General features: G+C 52.5%; 1 protein-coding gene across 1 annotated transcript in view; it reads left to right on the forward strand.

Annotated features, from left to right (window-relative positions):
- HCN4 (hyperpolarization activated cyclic nucleotide gated potassium channel 4) overlaps positions 1-16,892 on the forward strand; it is a 93,679-nt gene that overhangs the window by 25,998 nt on the left and 50,789 nt on the right. The window contains exon 2 of the mRNA XM_075897567.2: positions 6,328-6,751. Within this exon, the coding sequence (XP_075753682.2) occupies positions 6,328-6,751 (424 nt within the window). The remainder of the gene's footprint in view (positions 1-6,327; positions 6,752-16,892) is intronic.

Here is a 16,892-nt window from a genome sequence, read left to right on the forward strand (position 1 = left end):
AGCTGCCTGGCCAGGCGCTTGCCATGCTGGACACACGCTGCTGCATTTGCATTTGCATGTTCTCCATAGCGCTGGCAGCCCCCCCGCTTGGTGCCAGCAGCATGATCAGGCAGGGTCCACACAGCTCATTCAGCACTGAGATCGGCCACGCAGGCTTAGAGGCCTAGACTCCCTCTCCATGGGATAGGGAGAGATCAGCGCCTTGGAGTATGAGCCACAAAAGGCAGCATCTTAGCCCTGCCTAAGCCAGCCCATGGGGCTGTGAGCTCTGCCTCTCCCATGGAGATAAGCCTGGAAGCCCAGGCTGCAGAGAGGGGTCTTTCTTCCCCTCTGGTGGATGGGGGGTGGGAGTTGTACCTGAGTCACCTGCAGCTCAGGTAACCATTGAGCTAAGAGAGGTAAAGTGGGCACCACTGCCCGCTCTGGCCAGGCTCTGACTGGGCGCTGGTCAATGAGGCAAACCTCCTGCAGCCTGTACACAACAGGGGGGCAGAATTGCCTGTCTGCCCCGCTCTCTGAGTCACTCTGGGGTTCTGGCCCCCTGGAGGGAGACAGCTGCTCCCGGGCTCAGAGACAGGCACGTGGGGAACGTTCACTCTGAAAAGCTCGGGCACCACGTGAGTTTAGGTAGCTGCAGAGTTTTGTGACTCTCAGTGGAGCCAGCCCTGGGATGTAGGCACCTGACACAGCAGGTTTAGGTGCTGTTGTACCTCTGTGGCATCCCACTGTGACTCATTAGTGAGAATGTTGACTAGTGCTAAAGCCAGGCCAGACCCATAAGGGGGTCTGTACTGCAACCACACACCTGCAGCTAGCCTGGGCCAGCTGACTGGGGCTCTGGCTAAGGTGCTGTTTAATTGTGGTGTAAATGTTTGGGCTCCAGGACCCTCCCACCTTGCGAGGTCCCAGGCTCCAGCCAAGCCCGAGTATCTGCACCACAATTAAACAGCTCATTAGCCTGAGCTCTATGAGCCTGAGTCAGCTGGCAGAGGCCAGCTGCGGGTTTTTAATTGCAGGCCAGTAGATCAGTAACCCTGCCAAAGCAGGAAGTTCGATTGGTTTGACTGACTTGAACTGCAGTATCCAGTGGGGTAAGAAAAACTGCCTAATCAGCTGTTGCCCAGTCTAATAGGGTTGGGAGTTTAGCCTGCATGTCTGTATTTCCTTTTCTCTGGGGTTGCGTCTAGACTACACCACTCTGTCGACAGAGAGATGTAGATTAGGCACATCGAAATAGCCAATGAAGCAGGGATTTAAATATCCCGTGCTTCATTAGCATAAACATGGCCACCGCTTTTTTTTTTTTTAAAAAAATGGCAGTCTAGACGCAGATCTGTCAAAAATAAAACTTTTTTCGACAGATCCTGTATTCCTCAAAAAATGAGGTTTAGTTTAGACGTTCCCCCGGGGGTGATTAACTCTGGCTATTTGCCTATCACTTATTGTGACGTTGTGACGTAGTGGGGGTACCTGGCTGGTTTCTATGCTGCTGGCTCTGAGGTAACCCTCATTGGCTGCAGTTGGTACCACGGCCCAGCAAAACAGGATGAGTCATTATGCAAAGGGTGTCTCAACCTGTTTGACCAGCCATCCCCCATGGAAAGGAACAAAGGAAGGTGGATGCTGCCCTGGCTGGGGGGCAGGGCTGGAGGAGAGTGAGTTAGTTTTCTATCTGGGAGCATGGAGGAAGCAGCCTCAGCAAAGGCTGGGGGGTTTAGAAGCCGAGACCCCTGCCCCATGTCAAGGGGGGCTGAGGCATCCTAGGCCTGCCCTGTAACCTGATAACATCTGTGCTGTGCTGTATACTGGGGAAGCAATAAACCACCTCTATTCTACTGGCTGGTGGAGTCTGTTTGTGCCATTTCGGGGGTGCAGGAGACGGGGGACCCCCAACGCGCTGTCACACTTATAATCTCTTCAACTCTTCTGGAGTCAAATAAACGTGCTCTGCTCTTTATCCTTAGCAGTGAATTTGCCGGAAGCGCCTGGCAGGTCTGCTCAGAGTTACGAAAGCTCACGGATGTCCACTTTCCATTGATGAAGTGGTGACCCAGTTAATGCACTTGCCCTGCCTGTCCTGAGCCGTGCAAGATGGTGTTTTCATGGGGTGCCAGGCGGGGAGCTGGAGGGATTTGGCTGACATCTTTCTCGGTCTGATTTCTCTGAGAGCATTTGTGCTGTCTGGGCGAGGGGCTCCACATGCAGTTGTGTTGATTGCTCTCAGTGCCTGGAGGGCTTTGCTGCTTGTCACCAGCATTGTGAGACAGCCCTGGCTGGAGAGTTAAGGGGGCCGAACGGTCCGTCAGTCCCAGACTGCACCCCAGGGAACCTGCCACACGCACATCACATGCGTTTTTATTCATCTCAGTCAATCACTTAGAAAGGGCAAAAGAGGCTTCTTACTGTGAGTTTAAAATGACATGATGGTGCTGTCTGACCGGAGGGTGCTGTGGTCACTGAGCAGCCTCTGGCACTAAATTAATGGTCCGTCACTAAGTCTGTTGCACTTGACCTAGATATAAAATGTATGTGGATGTGGTTTCCGTATTGCTGCATTTATGACTTCTAGGAATTCTGGTCAGCAAATCCCACTAGGAATCTCCTTTTGCAGCATGGGAAGGGGTCTGGGCCAAAATCCTGCAGCTTTTCAACATCAGCTGGTGTCTTCATAGAGGCCAAAGGTGGAATTTGCTCTGCCACCCTGTGATAGGGTGAGGTCACAGCACCCATCACAAAGTGCATTGGATGCTCATTGTCTTCCATATGCGATGCCCTCGAAATGCCAGGAGCAAGAGGATTTGATGGCATTTGCCTTGACTTGCTTCCCCAAACCTGGGCTGAACCTCCACTCTCAGGAACGCACAGGAACGAATCTCTGCTTGTCTGCCTGTGGGCGTGCGCATGCAGAACTCAAACTCCACACTCTGTTGTCAGCAGCATGGCCGTGGATCAGGTCAGAGCTGAGGAGTGTTGGCGGAGCTGGCGGGACCCTGGACTGGAGCGGCAGAGACTGCCGTGGTGAGGACTCGGGATCTGGCAGAGCCATTGTGGGAGGTTTCCTGTGACCTACACTGATTAGGTAGCCAATGCCGTTGGTTTCTCACTCTGTTGGACCTTAAAATCACCTGCGGGTGTTGTGAAAGGCAGGCACAGAAATCAAAAGGTCTCTGAAGAAAGTAGCTGTCGCCTTTATGCATATGCAGGGCTGCCTGCTGCTTTAGCTTTCATCCGCTTCCTTTGAAACTTGGGGAGGGATAATGCGCTTCTTCTGTGTGTGCGTCTTCCGCTGCATTCTAGCAGTTAGATTAAAGATACCTGAAGGGATGTTTCTCTTGGGAAAACACAGACCAGTTCTCCCAGACGGCCTGCAGTTGTGTTACCTGGATAATTTGAATGGAAAGCTGCATTGGCATCATCTCAGGCCCTTATTAACAAGTCTGCAGCTTGGATTTGCACAGCACCAGCATGTATCACCATGTGGCGTGATGGCAGTCTTAGACACGCAGACATGGGCGGTGGGAGAATTCTCAGTTGAGGAAGGCAAGCCTCAGCCCCGCCCCTTCCACCTGAGCCGCTCCCGCCCCGGAGCCAAGCCCTTCCCACCTCAAGCCTGATCCTTCCTGGCCACCGGGAGTGCCGGAGCTGCCATACTGCGGCCCCGGCTATCCCCGGTGTCCAAGGAGCAGGGCTGCTGCACCACTGCCCTATCCCTCTCTGGTGGCTGGGGAGCCGGGCTGCGGCCCCAGCTGTAGTTAGCCAGGCATGTAGGCAGTTTGGGAAGGCTGTGCTTTCCCTTTCCTGCAGTACCCACCACCCATGCATGCAAACTCATTGCATTGTTTAGCTCCCAGCATCCGTTACTGTGCTGACGTGCGAGGCAGGCAGTTGCCTATGCAGCAAAGAGCAAGCTAAAGTCAGCCGATGGGATTCTCAGAGGCACTCGCTGCTGGCCTGTCTTTGCTCCCACTGGAGTCTATAGGCTTCTGTGAGACCAGAGTTAGGCCAGTGCACTTGTGCACCTGTCTCCCTGTGTCTGTGATGGTTGTGTGTGTGTCTCTTACAATTACACAATATACTTACGTTTGGGGAGTGCAGTGTTCATTGGTCTTGTGTTGGTTGTTGAGAACTTCACAACCTAAAGATGAGGGGTCAGCTCCCCAGCTGGCACCAATGGGTGTAGCTCCGTTGAACTTGCTAGAGCTAGCCTGTTGTATACCAGCTGAGAATCTAGCAGCAATACAGGCTCAAGGTGTAAAATTCCTCCCTGGAGCTACATTCTGAGCATCCCAAAGTCTGAGTCTGGTTGATGCAAATCCATCTTGGCTAAGCAGCCAGTTTGCCAAGGAACGTGTGCTAAGTCTCTTTCACTGTCCAAACTCTGTGCTTGGTCACACCAGTGAAAATCCAAAGCAACTCCACTGAAGAGTGCCCTGGTGTCAGAAGGAGTGGAATTTCTCTTTTACCTTGTAGGTCTTTTAGCACTATGACCTTGCCTTCCTCTTTGTACTCTCCACGGCAGAGAACACATTGGGTGCACAAGAAATGAAGAATAATAAATAAAATATCTTGTGACTATGTGAATATGCAAACAAAGCCACGAGTTGCCTTTGCCCTGTGCACTTCGTTCATTTACTTTGACAAGTGCATCTTAATTTTAATTATTTATGCTGCTTCTTAACATAGCAGTAAGTACCACGTAGTGCATTGTGTGGCAATCATGCAGTCTTGGTGAAAATGAGGCCACATTATATTGATATCTCCATTAGTTAAGTGTCTGTTGAGGATTGGAGTGAGGCCACTGGGTTATTCGTGAGACTCCTCCGCAAAGTGAGAACTAGCGAGATTTTCTGTCGGTCTTGGTCTGGATTAGCTGCTGCTGCAGCATCGTGTGACCATTTATCTATTATACTAATGCCTGGTAAAAAAACCAGTGAGTGGGTTATAACATTGGGGATTATGCTCAGACACACAGTGCTTTCCAAAAATAAAACGAATGCTCTTCTGAGAGCCCTTCCAAGAATATTGATCGACCAATAAAGAAAAGACCAGAGTATCAGAGGCTGGTTTGAGGGGACAGCAGCGAAATGTTTCCTTTGGTTACTTGGACAGTGAACTATGTACCCTGAGGCACGCACCTGCATGCTGTATTGATCGTTCCTGCACCGCATGGGCATCCACGGAGCATGGACTAAACTCCCCAAGTCCAGTCTCCCCACACAGCGTGAAACCAAAGCTGAATTCTTGGGGATTCTTGCTGCCCTGGTCACACAAGCTCCGTCTGTTTCCCATCATGGTCGGTACCCCTGCTTCAGAGGCAGCACAAGGAGCTCACAGTAGGCAGTTCTGAGAGAGGTTCCTGAAGCACGACTTGCCCCCTGACTCCCAAAGGGCGGCAGGCGGCTTATGCCTGTAGGGGGAGAGTTTGCATCCCTTCCCTCAGCCTTCCCCGTGGCTGTTTATTGCTGGAACGGCGGTGGCTCCTGTCAGCCATGTAGATGTCTGTCTCTTGGGTTATTCCGAAGCCGTGGTTGGGATTTACACATGGACACCCCCACGCCATCCTCCTACCCTGGCATCCCCCTTTAGGTAAAGTGCCTAACTGCTGTAGTCACTGGTGTGCCCTAGACAAGCCTGCCAGTGGGGGGCAACTGTGCCCGGCCGGTGATTTAAAAGGGCCCAGGGCTCCTGGCCACTGCTACTACGGCAGTGGCACTAGCTGGAGCCCTGGGCTTTTTAAATTGCTGCCAGAGCACTGGGTGGATGCTCCATGTGGTGCTGAAGGCTGGCGAGTGTAGGGCATGGCGAGTTCCAGGGGGCGCTAAAGGCTGGCGAGTGGCAAGCACGGCGAGGTCCAGGGGGCGCTGAAGGCTGGCGAGTGGTGGGCACGGCGAGGTCCAGGGGGTGCTGAAGGCTGGCGAGTGGTGGGCATGGCGAGGTCCAGGGGGTGCTGAAGGCTGGCGAGTGGTGGGCATGGCGAGGTCCAGGGGGCGCTGAAGGCTGGCGAGTGGTGGGTACGGCCAGGTCCAGGGGGAGCTGAAGGCTGGTGAGCGGTGGGCACAGCCAGGTCCAGGGGGAGCTGAAGGCTGGCGAGTGGTGGGCACGGCCAGGTCCAGGGGGCGCTGACGGCTGGCGAGTGGTGGGCACGGCGAGATCCAGGTGAAAACTGAGCTCCCCTGCACCTTGGCCAGGGGTCCAGCAATTCTGTCAGCCCCCTAGACATACTGCTGACAGGTGGCTGGGTGGGAGGAGCTAATAACAGCAGATGTTTATAAAGCAGGTGACCCGGTCACTTCCTTTGGCTGATCTCCTGTCTGTCTCCCTGCCTAGGTTCTATTGGGATCTGACCATGTTGCTCCTGATGGTTGGAAACCTCATCATTATCCCTGTGGGCATCACTTTCTTCAAGGATGAGAACACCACCCCATGGATTGTTTTCAATGTGGTCTCAGACACCTTCTTCCTCATCGACCTGGTCCTCAACTTCCGGACAGGCATCGTGGTGGAGGACAACACCGAGATCATCCTGGACCCCCAGCGAATTAAGATGAAGTATCTGAAGAGCTGGTTTGTGGTGGATTTTATCTCCTCCATCCCTGTGGACTACATATTCCTCATTGTGGAGACCCGGATCGACTCAGAGGTTTACAAGACAGCCCGGGCTCTGCGCATCGTGCGCTTCACCAAAATCCTCAGCCTCCTGCGCCTGCTGCGGCTCTCCCGGCTCATCCGCTACATCCACCAGTGGGAGGAGGTGAGCAGAGGCTGTGTTGCACATGCACTTTCCCCTCGCACCAAGGAGCACGGCTCCTCTCACTTCCCACCCCTGTAAATTGGAGGAGACCTGGGCTCTAGATATGCCTCTTGGCAGGTTACCTGGAGGGCCCCCAACTGGGCAGAATCTAGGTGCTATAGCCTTAGACTGACCGTGATGCCAGGGCTGTGGGGCACGTTGGACGAGGGTGCCTGTCTGAAATGAGACAGCCCTGGAGGGCAGAGGAGGTTGTAGAAAGGGGTGGGAACTGTTGTTAGGTTGGGGGCCATTGACCCGCAGAAATCAAACCCAACCCCTCACTGATGTGGCCCCCGACTGAGAAGGAGCAAGACCCTCCCCACATTCCCCTCACGCACCAGAGCCTGGGGGGTCCAGGCTAGTAGATTCTGTGTGCTCCAGCCCCATGGTGGGGTGGCAGTGGGGCTGGAATGCCCGCGCAAGCTCCTCAGTGCTGGGGGCCGGATCCAGGCAACTTGGGGGCTACATCTGGCCCCTGGGCCTTTGGTCCCCCACCCCTCTTTGTAGGGAAAGGAGAAATGGCCAGCTAGCCAGCCTGCCAGCTGTTGCTCTTCCTGAGCCAGAAGGGTGCCTTGGGGTGGGATTTTGGAGGCCTCCGAGTGTGGCACCGAATCTTGCTGGTGGCCGCTTGGGCAATTTGTCCTAAAATATGTCAGAAAACCCAACACATCTGCACGTCCAAGTGCCGACCCGTCTGCCCTGCCGCGAGAGCTGACCCGGGAAAGGGGGGGCGGGGATTCGCCCGCTGCCTGCACAGTCCCTGGCCAGGCGGGAGTGGGGGAGCTGACCAGAGGAGCATCCCAACAACCCAACGCTGCAGCTGCTACCACTGACGAGCTACCACAGGCCCCGTGCACTCCAGCCCCTCGCGCCCCCAGAGGAGGCTGCGCAGCGCAGGGCACCGTCCCTGTGAGTGCCACACAGCAACGCATCTCACCACCAGGGGTGACAGCTGCTAAGGAGCCAGGCTGGGGGCTGCAGGGAGGCACCAGTGCTTCTCGGAGGGGAGGTGGAAGGTAAGGGGGGGCTTGAGTCAAGCAGTTCAGGAGGCAGTGGAAACTTTATTGTCCCTCCTGTGGTAAACTCTCACAGTCTGGGAGGCAATGCCTCCTCTCCTCCCAGGCTTTGGAGGCTGTGGTGGCTGCAAAGGTGGCTGCATTTGAAAGGCTGACAAAGGCCACATCTCCACTTACCAGAGGATCAACACTCCGGCGATTGATCTTCCAGGGTTTGATTTAGGGGGTCTGGTACAGACCTGCTAAATTGCATGCTGAAGGTGCCCCTGTTGACTACTGTCACAAGGAGTAAGGGAAGTCGACAGGAGAGTTTGTCCTTTTGACCGCCTGCTGTGGGGGACCCAGAAAATCGATGCAAGATACGTCGACACCAGCTATGTAATTCACATAGCTGGAGTTCCGTCTCTCACATTGATTTTCTGCGCCAGTGTAGACCTGGCCCTAGGGGATCACCTTCTCTGCAAGCGCCTACAGATGCCGACTCGGCCTCAGATACATGTTTACCGAAACCTACAGCACTTGTTTATCCAGTGACTCCGTTCATTACATGCGTCTCTCCTGAGTAAACGGATTGGTGGTGTGTGTATAATCTGCCTGCTTTTCTAAATTCTCAGACACCATGTGCAAGAGGCAAAGAAAGCCAGGGAGTCTGCCGGCGCACAGTCCCTGCTTGATGCTGGGAAGAAACCCATCTAACTGACCCTGTGTGGTTGCCCCCTGTGCCTTCCTGGTCCTGCAACTAAAGTCCAACCTGTGGGCACTTACTCCCACTGATGTGCCCCCTGAACTTCTCACCTGCCAGGCCACTGCTCCTTGTGCAGGGCCGTGAAGGAGCTCTCCGGAGCTATACAAGTGTCAGGAGCACAGCTGCAGTGGAGGAGAAGCAGGTCAAGGGTCAGGCCTTTTTGTCTTCTCTGCAAACCCATCTTGGCCAGGTAGCCAGCATGGCAAGAAACATGTGCTACGTGTTTCATTGACCAATGAAGTCCAGAGCAACTCCTCTGAAGAGCGCCCCAGAGTACACAGGAGTGGAATTTCTCTTTTGCTTTGTAAGTGTTTTGGGTCAGTGACTGTGTCTCCCTCTTTGTACAGTCCATGGCATATTGGCTGCTCGGGTGTCCCACTTGGGGGAGCACTGATTTATGCAATTGTGCCCTTTCCTGCCCCACTCCCCACAATGGCACGGGCGAAGGAGGGAGAATCTGCAGTCGCTGTGAAACCCCTGGGGTTCCCCCTCCCACAAGGGGATGGAGAAAAAATCATAGACCCATAGAGCTGGAAGAGACCTTAGAAGGTTATCAAGTCCAGCCCCATGACCAAGGCAGGACCAATCCCAACTAAATCAACCCAGCCAGGGCTTTGTCAAGCTGAGACTTAAACACCTCTAGGGATGGAGACTCCACTACTTCCCTAGGTAACCCGTTCCAGTGCTTCACTACCCTCCCAGTGAAATAGTTTTTCCTAATATCCAACCTGGACCTCTCCCACCATAACTTGAGACCATTGCTCCTTGTTCTGCCATCTGTCACTACTGAGAACAGCCTCTCTCCATCCTCTTATGAACCTCCCTTCAGGAAGTTGAAGGCTGCTCTCAAATCCCCCCTCACTCTTCGCTTTGCAGACTAAACACACCCAACTCTCTCAGCCTCTCCTCATAAGTCATATGCTCCAGCCCCCTAATCATTTTTGTTGCCCTCCGCTGGACCCTCTCCAATGCGTCCACATCCTTTTTGTAGTGAGAGGCCTAGAACTGGACACAATACTCCAGATGTGGCCTCACCAAAGCCGTATAAAGGGGAATAATGACATCTCTGGATCTGCTGGCAATACTCCTCTTAATGCAACCTAATATGTCATTAGCCTTCTTGGATACAAGGGCACACTGTTGACTCATATCCAGCTTCTCATCTACTGTAACCCTCAGGTCCTTTTCTGCAGAACTACTACTTAGCTGGTTGGTCCCCAGCCTGTAACAATGCTTGGGATTCTTCCGTCCCAAGTGCAGGACTCTGCACTTGTCCTTGTTGAACCTCATCAGATTTCTTGTGGCCCAATCCTCCAATTTGTCTAAATCACTCTGCACCATATCTCTGCCCTCAAGCGTATATACCTCTCCCCCTAACTTAGTATCATCCGCAAACTTGCTGAGGGTGCAATCAATCCCCTCATCCAGATCATTAATAAAGATATTGAACAAACCGGTCCTAGAACCGAACCTTGGGGCACTCCACTAGAAACCAACCACCATCCTGACATTGAGCCATTGATCACTACCCGCTGGGCCCGGCCTTCTAGCCAGCTTTCTATCCATCTTACCATCCATTTATCCAATCCACGTTCCCTTAACTTTCTGGCAAGAATATTGTGGGAGACCGTATCAAAAGCCTTGCTAAAGTCAAGGTATATCACATCCACTGACTTTCCCACATCCACAGAGCCAGTTACTTCATCATAGAAGCTAATCAGATTGGTCAGGCATGACTTGCCCTTTGTGAATCCATGCTGACTATTCCTAATCACTTTCCTCTCTTCCAAGTGCCTCAAAATGGATTCCTTAAGGATCCCTTTCATGATTTTTCCAGCAACCGAGGTAAGACTGACCGGCCAGTAGTTCCCTGGATCGTCCTTCTTCCCTTTTTTGAAGATGGGCACTACATTTGCCCTTTTCCAATCATCCGGGATTTCTCCCGATATCCAAGGCTTTTCAAAGATAATGGCCAAAGGCTCCTCAATGACTTTTGCTAACTCCCTCAGTGCCCTCGGATGCATTAAGTCCGGACCCATGGATTTGTGTACGTTTAGCTTTTCTAAATAGTTCCTAACCTGTTCTTTACCCGCCAATGGCTGTCCATCCCATCTTGCATCACTTAGCGGATTAGTCCGGGAGCCCACCTTGTCTGTGAATACAGAGGCAAAGAAAGCATTGAGTACTTCAGCTTTCCCCACATCATCTGTCACTTGGTTACCTCCTTCATCCATTCGGGGCCGCACACCCTCTCTGATCACCTTCTTCTTGCTAACATGCCTGTAGAAACCTTTCTTGTTATCCTTCACATCCTTAGCCAGTCGCAATTCCATTTGCGCTTTCACCTTCTTGATAACCCCCCAGCATTCTTGAGTTATACATTTAAACCCCTCCCTGGTCATTTGTCCAAGCTTCCACTTTTTGTAAGCTTCCTTTTTGTGCTTAAGTTCACCAAGGATTTCCCCGGTAAGCCAATCCGATCTCCTACCATGTTTGCCTCTCTTGCTACGCATCGGGATGGTTTCTTTCTGTGCCTTCAATAAGGCTTCTTTAAAATACTGTCAGCTGTCCTGGACTCCTTTCCCCTTCGTGTTAGCATCCCAGGGGATTCTGCCCATCAGATCTCTGAGGGAGCCAAAAATCTGCTTTTTTTAAGTCCAAGGTGTGTATTTTACTACTCTCTTTTCTTCCTTTGGTCAGGATCCTGAAATCTACCATCTCATGATCACTGTTTCCCAGGTTGTCACCCACCTCCACTTCCCCTGTTAGTTCCTCCCTGTTTGTGAGCAGAAGGTCAAGCTGCGCACAGCCCTTGGTCAGACCCTTCAGTACTAATACCAAGAAGTTATTCTCAACATTCTCCAAAAACTTCCTGGAATGCCTGTGTACTGCCATATTGGTTTCTCAACAGATGTCAGGGTGATTAAAGTCCCGTATAAGAACCAGGGCTTGTGATCCGGAAGCTTCTCTCAGTTGTCCGAAGAAAGCCTCATCTACCTCATCCACCTGATTCGGTGGCCTGTAGCAGACACCAACCACAACATCACTGCTGTTGTTTGCTCCTTTAAACTTAACCCATAGACTCTCTAAACAGGTTTTTCTCCCTCTTTATATTGGAGTTCAGAACAATCGTAGTGCTCTCTTACATATAGTGCAACTCCTCCTCCTTTTCTCCCCTGCCTGTTCTTCCTGAACAGTCTATACCTTTCCATGAGAGCACTCCAGTCATGCAAGTCATCCCACCAAGTCTCTGTTATCCCAATTAAATCATATTTCTTGGACTGAGCCAGGGCCTCCAGTTCTTCCTGTTTATTATCCAGGCTTCCCGCATTAGTGTGCAAACTCCTCAGATAACCAGTTGATCGCCCTATCTTCTCCATTCGAATCAGGGGTCCTCCTTTGTTGCTCGTTCCTCTTTGCATTTCTTCCTGGTATCTGACTTTCCCACTCCCTTCAGGGTTTTGGTCACCGTCCCCCAATGAACCTAGTTTGAAGCCCTCCTCACTAGGTTTGCAAGCCTGCCTGCGAAGATGCTTCTTCCTCTCTTGGTTAGGTGGATCCCATATCTTCCTAACAATCCTTGTGCCCGGAACAGAGTCCCATGGGCGAAGAAACCAAAGCCCTCTCTGCGACACCACCTGCGCAACCACGCATTTATGTCCTCAATTCGACGATCTCTGCCCAGTCCTTTCCCTTCAACAGGGAGGATGGACGGAAACACCACTTGCGCTGAATTCTTGGATCCTTCTTCCCAGCGCTACATAATCCGCAGTAACCCGCTCAAGGTCATTCTTGGCTGTATCGTTAGTTCCCACTTGGAGAAGCAGGAAGGGGTAGCGGTCCAAAGGTTTGATCAGTTTGGTAAGCCTCTCAGTCACATCCTGAATGCGAGCTCCTGGAAAGCAGCACACCGCTCGAGATTCCAGGTCTGGACAGCAGAGGGATGGCTCAGTCCCTCTTAGGAGGGATTCCCTGACCACCATCACCCATCATTTTCTTTTCGGGGTGGTGGCCGTGGAACCCCTGTCCCTAGGACTACGCATCCCATGCCTTCCAGTAGATGGTGTTCCCTTGCGGTTTCTTTCTTGTGAGGTCCCTTCCAAAGCATTCAACACAGCAGAGCCTGTGGAGAGAGCCTGAAAGCGATTACTTACCTTTATAGCATTGGGGGATTCCCGTGGTGGCCTTTTTCCCCTTCTAGAAGTTACATGCTGTCAGTTCTCCTTCTGGTCCCGTACTGCCCTCTCTGGCTTTTCCACCTGTCCTGCTTGAAGGATTAAACGCTGCCTTCTATCGAGGAAGTCTTTGTCCTTTCTGATCAAGTGTAGGGTCGACACTTGGGCCTCCAGTCCTCTAATTTTTTCTTCCAAAATGGCAATAGCAGGGCAGACTGAAAGCGGGGGCAGGGGATAGCAGGGCAGACTGAAGGTGGGATTGGGGGATAGCAGGGCAGACTGAAGGCGGGGGCGGGGGATAACAGAGCAGACAGAAGGTGGGGGCGGGGGATAGCAGGGCAGACTGAAAGCGGGGGCGGGGGATAGCAGGGCAGACTGAAAGCGGGGGCGGGGGATAGCAGGGCAGACTGAAGGTGGGGGCGGGGGATAGCAGGGCAGACTGAAGGTGGGATTGGGGGATAGCAGGGCAGACTGAAGGCGGGGGCGGGGGATAGCAGAGCAGACAGAAGGTGGGATTGGGGGATAGCAGGGCAGACTGAAGGCGGGGGCAGGGGATAGCAGGGCAGACTGAAGGCGGGGGCGGGGGATAGCAGAGCAGACTGAAGGTGGGATTGGGGGATAGCAGGGCAGACTGAAGGCGGGGGCAGGGGATAGCAGGGCAGACTGAAGGCGGGGGCAGGGGATAGCAGGGCAGACTGAAAGCGGGGTTGGGGGATAGATGGTCATTTGTATTTGCTTTCTCCAAGGAGTCCTGCAAACAGGTGTCCTGCCAGAGTGACTATGGATAGAGCCAGTTTTAAATGACTAGGAGAGAAAGTTCTTGGAAAGCAGATTCTGACCACATATGTGCCTGTATTCATCCTCGAACACTTATCGTAAATTTATCCAGTCAGGGGACAGAAACAAGCCCATGCGCCTCTGATTTCCCCAGGAGAAACCGCTGTGCTCTGTGGCTCTGTGCATCCAGTCAACCTCTGCTCAGTGCATTCAATCAAAACAAGGCAGAGTGGGTCAGATTTTGAATGTTAAATACAGTGAAAATCTTAGCTCGTACAAGCTCGAAATGAGAGGGGGAAAACTGACGGGTCCATAAATCATCCACCATGAACAGTTTGCTGAGTTTTGCCAGTGGCACCTACTCTGATGATCAGTACTTGTACAGAGTACCATATATAGACTTGTCATGTGAGGTCAAAACCTTTGTTTGTTTGTTATACCTGGAGACCAGTGGAATCTCCTTCCTGAGAAATCTGTTTTTAAACAGTAAAATGACAGAGCTGGTGAAATTGTTTGTTTTGGACTAAAAAGATGCTTTCGTTATAATGGATTTGTCTGCAGCACTTTTCTGATTTTTGACCCCCAAAAAAGTTTTTGCTTTTGGAAAATTTTCAAATTTGAATTTGGGGGGAGGGGTGTTAATTAAAAAAAACTTGAAAACTTTGCTAATCTTGTCCTCCACCTCCACTGAGAACTAGTAGGGGGATAGGGTTGGGGTGGAGAGTATACAGCTCTTAGGGTCTGTAACTTAATTTTATGGGTGTCGCAGCTCCAGAAATATATTTTGAGGGACTTCAGAGAAGCCAAAAAAACATGAATAAAAGGCTGAAGGGATCAGCTTGTGAGCAAGAATAAGGTGGGACATTCATTGTAATCTAAGGGAATTAGACTTTTCCATGCAATTCTAACGGAATTTCATCTCAATTTGGGCACCTAATTTCCTTAGATCAGTGGCTCTCAAGCTTTCCAGACCACTGCACCCCTTTCAGGAGTCTTTGCCTTGCGTTCTGCCATGTTTCACCTCACTTAAAAGCTACTTGCTTACAAAATCAGATCTAAAAATACAAAATTGTCACAGCACACTGTGACTGAACAATTGCTCCCTTTCTCCCATATAATTATAAATCAATGGGAATATAAATATTGTACTTTGATTTCAGTGCACACTATACAGAGCAGTACAAACAAATCATTGTATGAAATCTTAGTTTGCATAGACTTTTTTAGTACTTTTTATGTATACTAGGCCACTATTTAGATGAGTTGCTGTACCCCCTGGAAGACCTGAGTACCACCAGGGGTACGTATACCCCTGGTCCAGAACCTCTGCCCTTGATCTTCTGATCTAATCTCAGCATTAGCCATTTCAAATTAGCCTGAACAATGCGCTGGAGCAGTAGGTCTCAAACTCATTTGATTTCCCCCCCCCCCCCCCCCCGTGTCTGTAGTTTTTTAAGCCTCCCAACAAATACGTTTACTGACACCCAGCTCTGAAGTCTGAGCAGAGAGCAGCAGCTGCTGGCAGGGCGCCCAGCTCTGAAGGCAGCACCGTGCCCGCAGCGGCACAGATGAAAAGAAACCTGCTGCTTTTGCTGAGAGATTGGGGGCAGGGAAAGAGCACTTGAGCCTGGGTGGCAGGGCTCTGGCTGTCTCCTTTATTCCTGTTTCCAGGGCGTGCATGGCTCCTCTGGGGCTGACAGCCTCAGCTCCTAGAAACCCCCAGCACACAGCTTGCGCCTCCCTCGTGCGGCTCGCCCCATGGCTTGAGAATGGCTGCCTAGAGAATGTAGTGCAGGGCCCAGGCCTTCACTGGGCATGGAGGGGGTGGGTCTGTAATACTGCAGGAGAGCCTAGCAGTTCTATCAGAGTTTGGGGGCCCAGTGTGCTAAGTGCTAACAATGACCTCCAGGGCCTCGCTCATCCCTAATGTTCCCAGCCACGGCAAAGCTCTGCTGGAAGGCCTGTCACATGCCCTGGGACGGGCCCTGAGCTCTCTGAACAAAAGCCGACCCACTGGGCACGCTGCTGGGGAGTTAGATAGTGGCTTGGCCCCTTCTCAACCATACCCCCCATTTCTTTAAATGGCACAATCCCACGTCAGGCCGAGCACTCCTGCTGACACCCTAGCAACTTGCCCTCCCGCCGCGGAGGGTGGCAAGACCTTGGGCGTCTGTTGCTTCTGGAGGAAATCAGTGGCCCACAGCTTCCAACTCCCACGGATTTCAGGGGGGCAGATGTCACCCCTCGATGTGGGCCGCTGCTGTTGGACTCGTGAGCATGCCCCCTTTTGCAGCAAACTGTCTAGCTGTGTTCCCACTTCTCCTCACAGCTTCCTGATCAGGCTGTGGGCCCAGGGGTGGCATCTGGACCTAAGGAGAGTCACTGTTAGAGGCTCAAAGCTGACTCGGCTGCCGGGTACCAGCGTTCGCTGGCACTGGGTGATGTGCAGCTGCCCAGGAACAATTCCACTGCTGCCCAGCGGATGAGCAGAGCGCCCATGATTAGGTGTGTGTTTCTGCTGGGGGTGCACATTCGCACAGGCCTCGGTGCACATAAAATGTATTCTTCATGTGGATGGAAAAGATTAGAGCCATGCAGCTCTTCTCTCGCCACTCCGGAAAGAGTCCTAGGCTGAGCAAAGGCCCCTTTGTTCTCTTGTTCCACACTGGTTGTGCCCTGTGGCTCCACATGGCATTGCAAGCCTGCAGAAGCACCAGCCCGTGGGCTCTCTCATCTCCTCTTCCTTGGCCTGTTTACTCTGCTGGCCACGGAGAGACTCATTGGCATAAGATCCTGGGGCAGGCGAACGTCCCCCATCCCCGTGGCCTAGGGGCGGCAGCGACAATGAGTCAGCAGGGCAATGCTCAGAGCAGCTTTGGAAAGGGCGGATGGGCCGGTAATAATGAAGAGTCGTCAGTTCTGTGACTGTGTCTGATTTCTGTGCAGCACCGGCCGGGGCCTGCCCCGAACAGTCCTTGCACGGTTGTCCCAGTGGCTAATACCGTGGCTGGGGCGGAGCACGCCCTTCCCTGCCCGTGGAGACGCCTGCATGCCGGGGTGCGGAGGCAGGGAGTCCTCAGCAGGTGGCTTGGAGAGCCCCCGTGACATGCAATTGAACAGGCAGCCCAGGCGAGGACACTCTGAGGCTAATGGCTTGTAAGCAGCTGACAGGCAGCTCTTCCCAGAGTCCCCTGGGGAGGGGGGGGAAGGCAGTTAAGACACAGCAGCTGTGTTTGGTTTTGGCTTTGCACAGCAAACTGCCAAGTGGCAATTCCCCTTCATTTGCTGCGGCTCATCCAGCCCAGCCTGGAGTCACTGCCCCCGAATAGGGCGGCTTAGATACCTCTCCTGTCTGTTTGCCCAAACCTCAGCTCATTCCATTTCCCACT

The sequence above is a fragment of the Pelodiscus sinensis genome, chromosome 14, assembly GCF_052426305.1.
Source record: "Pelodiscus sinensis isolate ZL-2025 chromosome 14, ASM5242630v1, whole genome shotgun sequence".
In the NCBI taxonomy this organism is placed as follows: Eukaryota; Metazoa; Chordata; order Testudines; family Trionychidae; genus Pelodiscus; species Pelodiscus sinensis.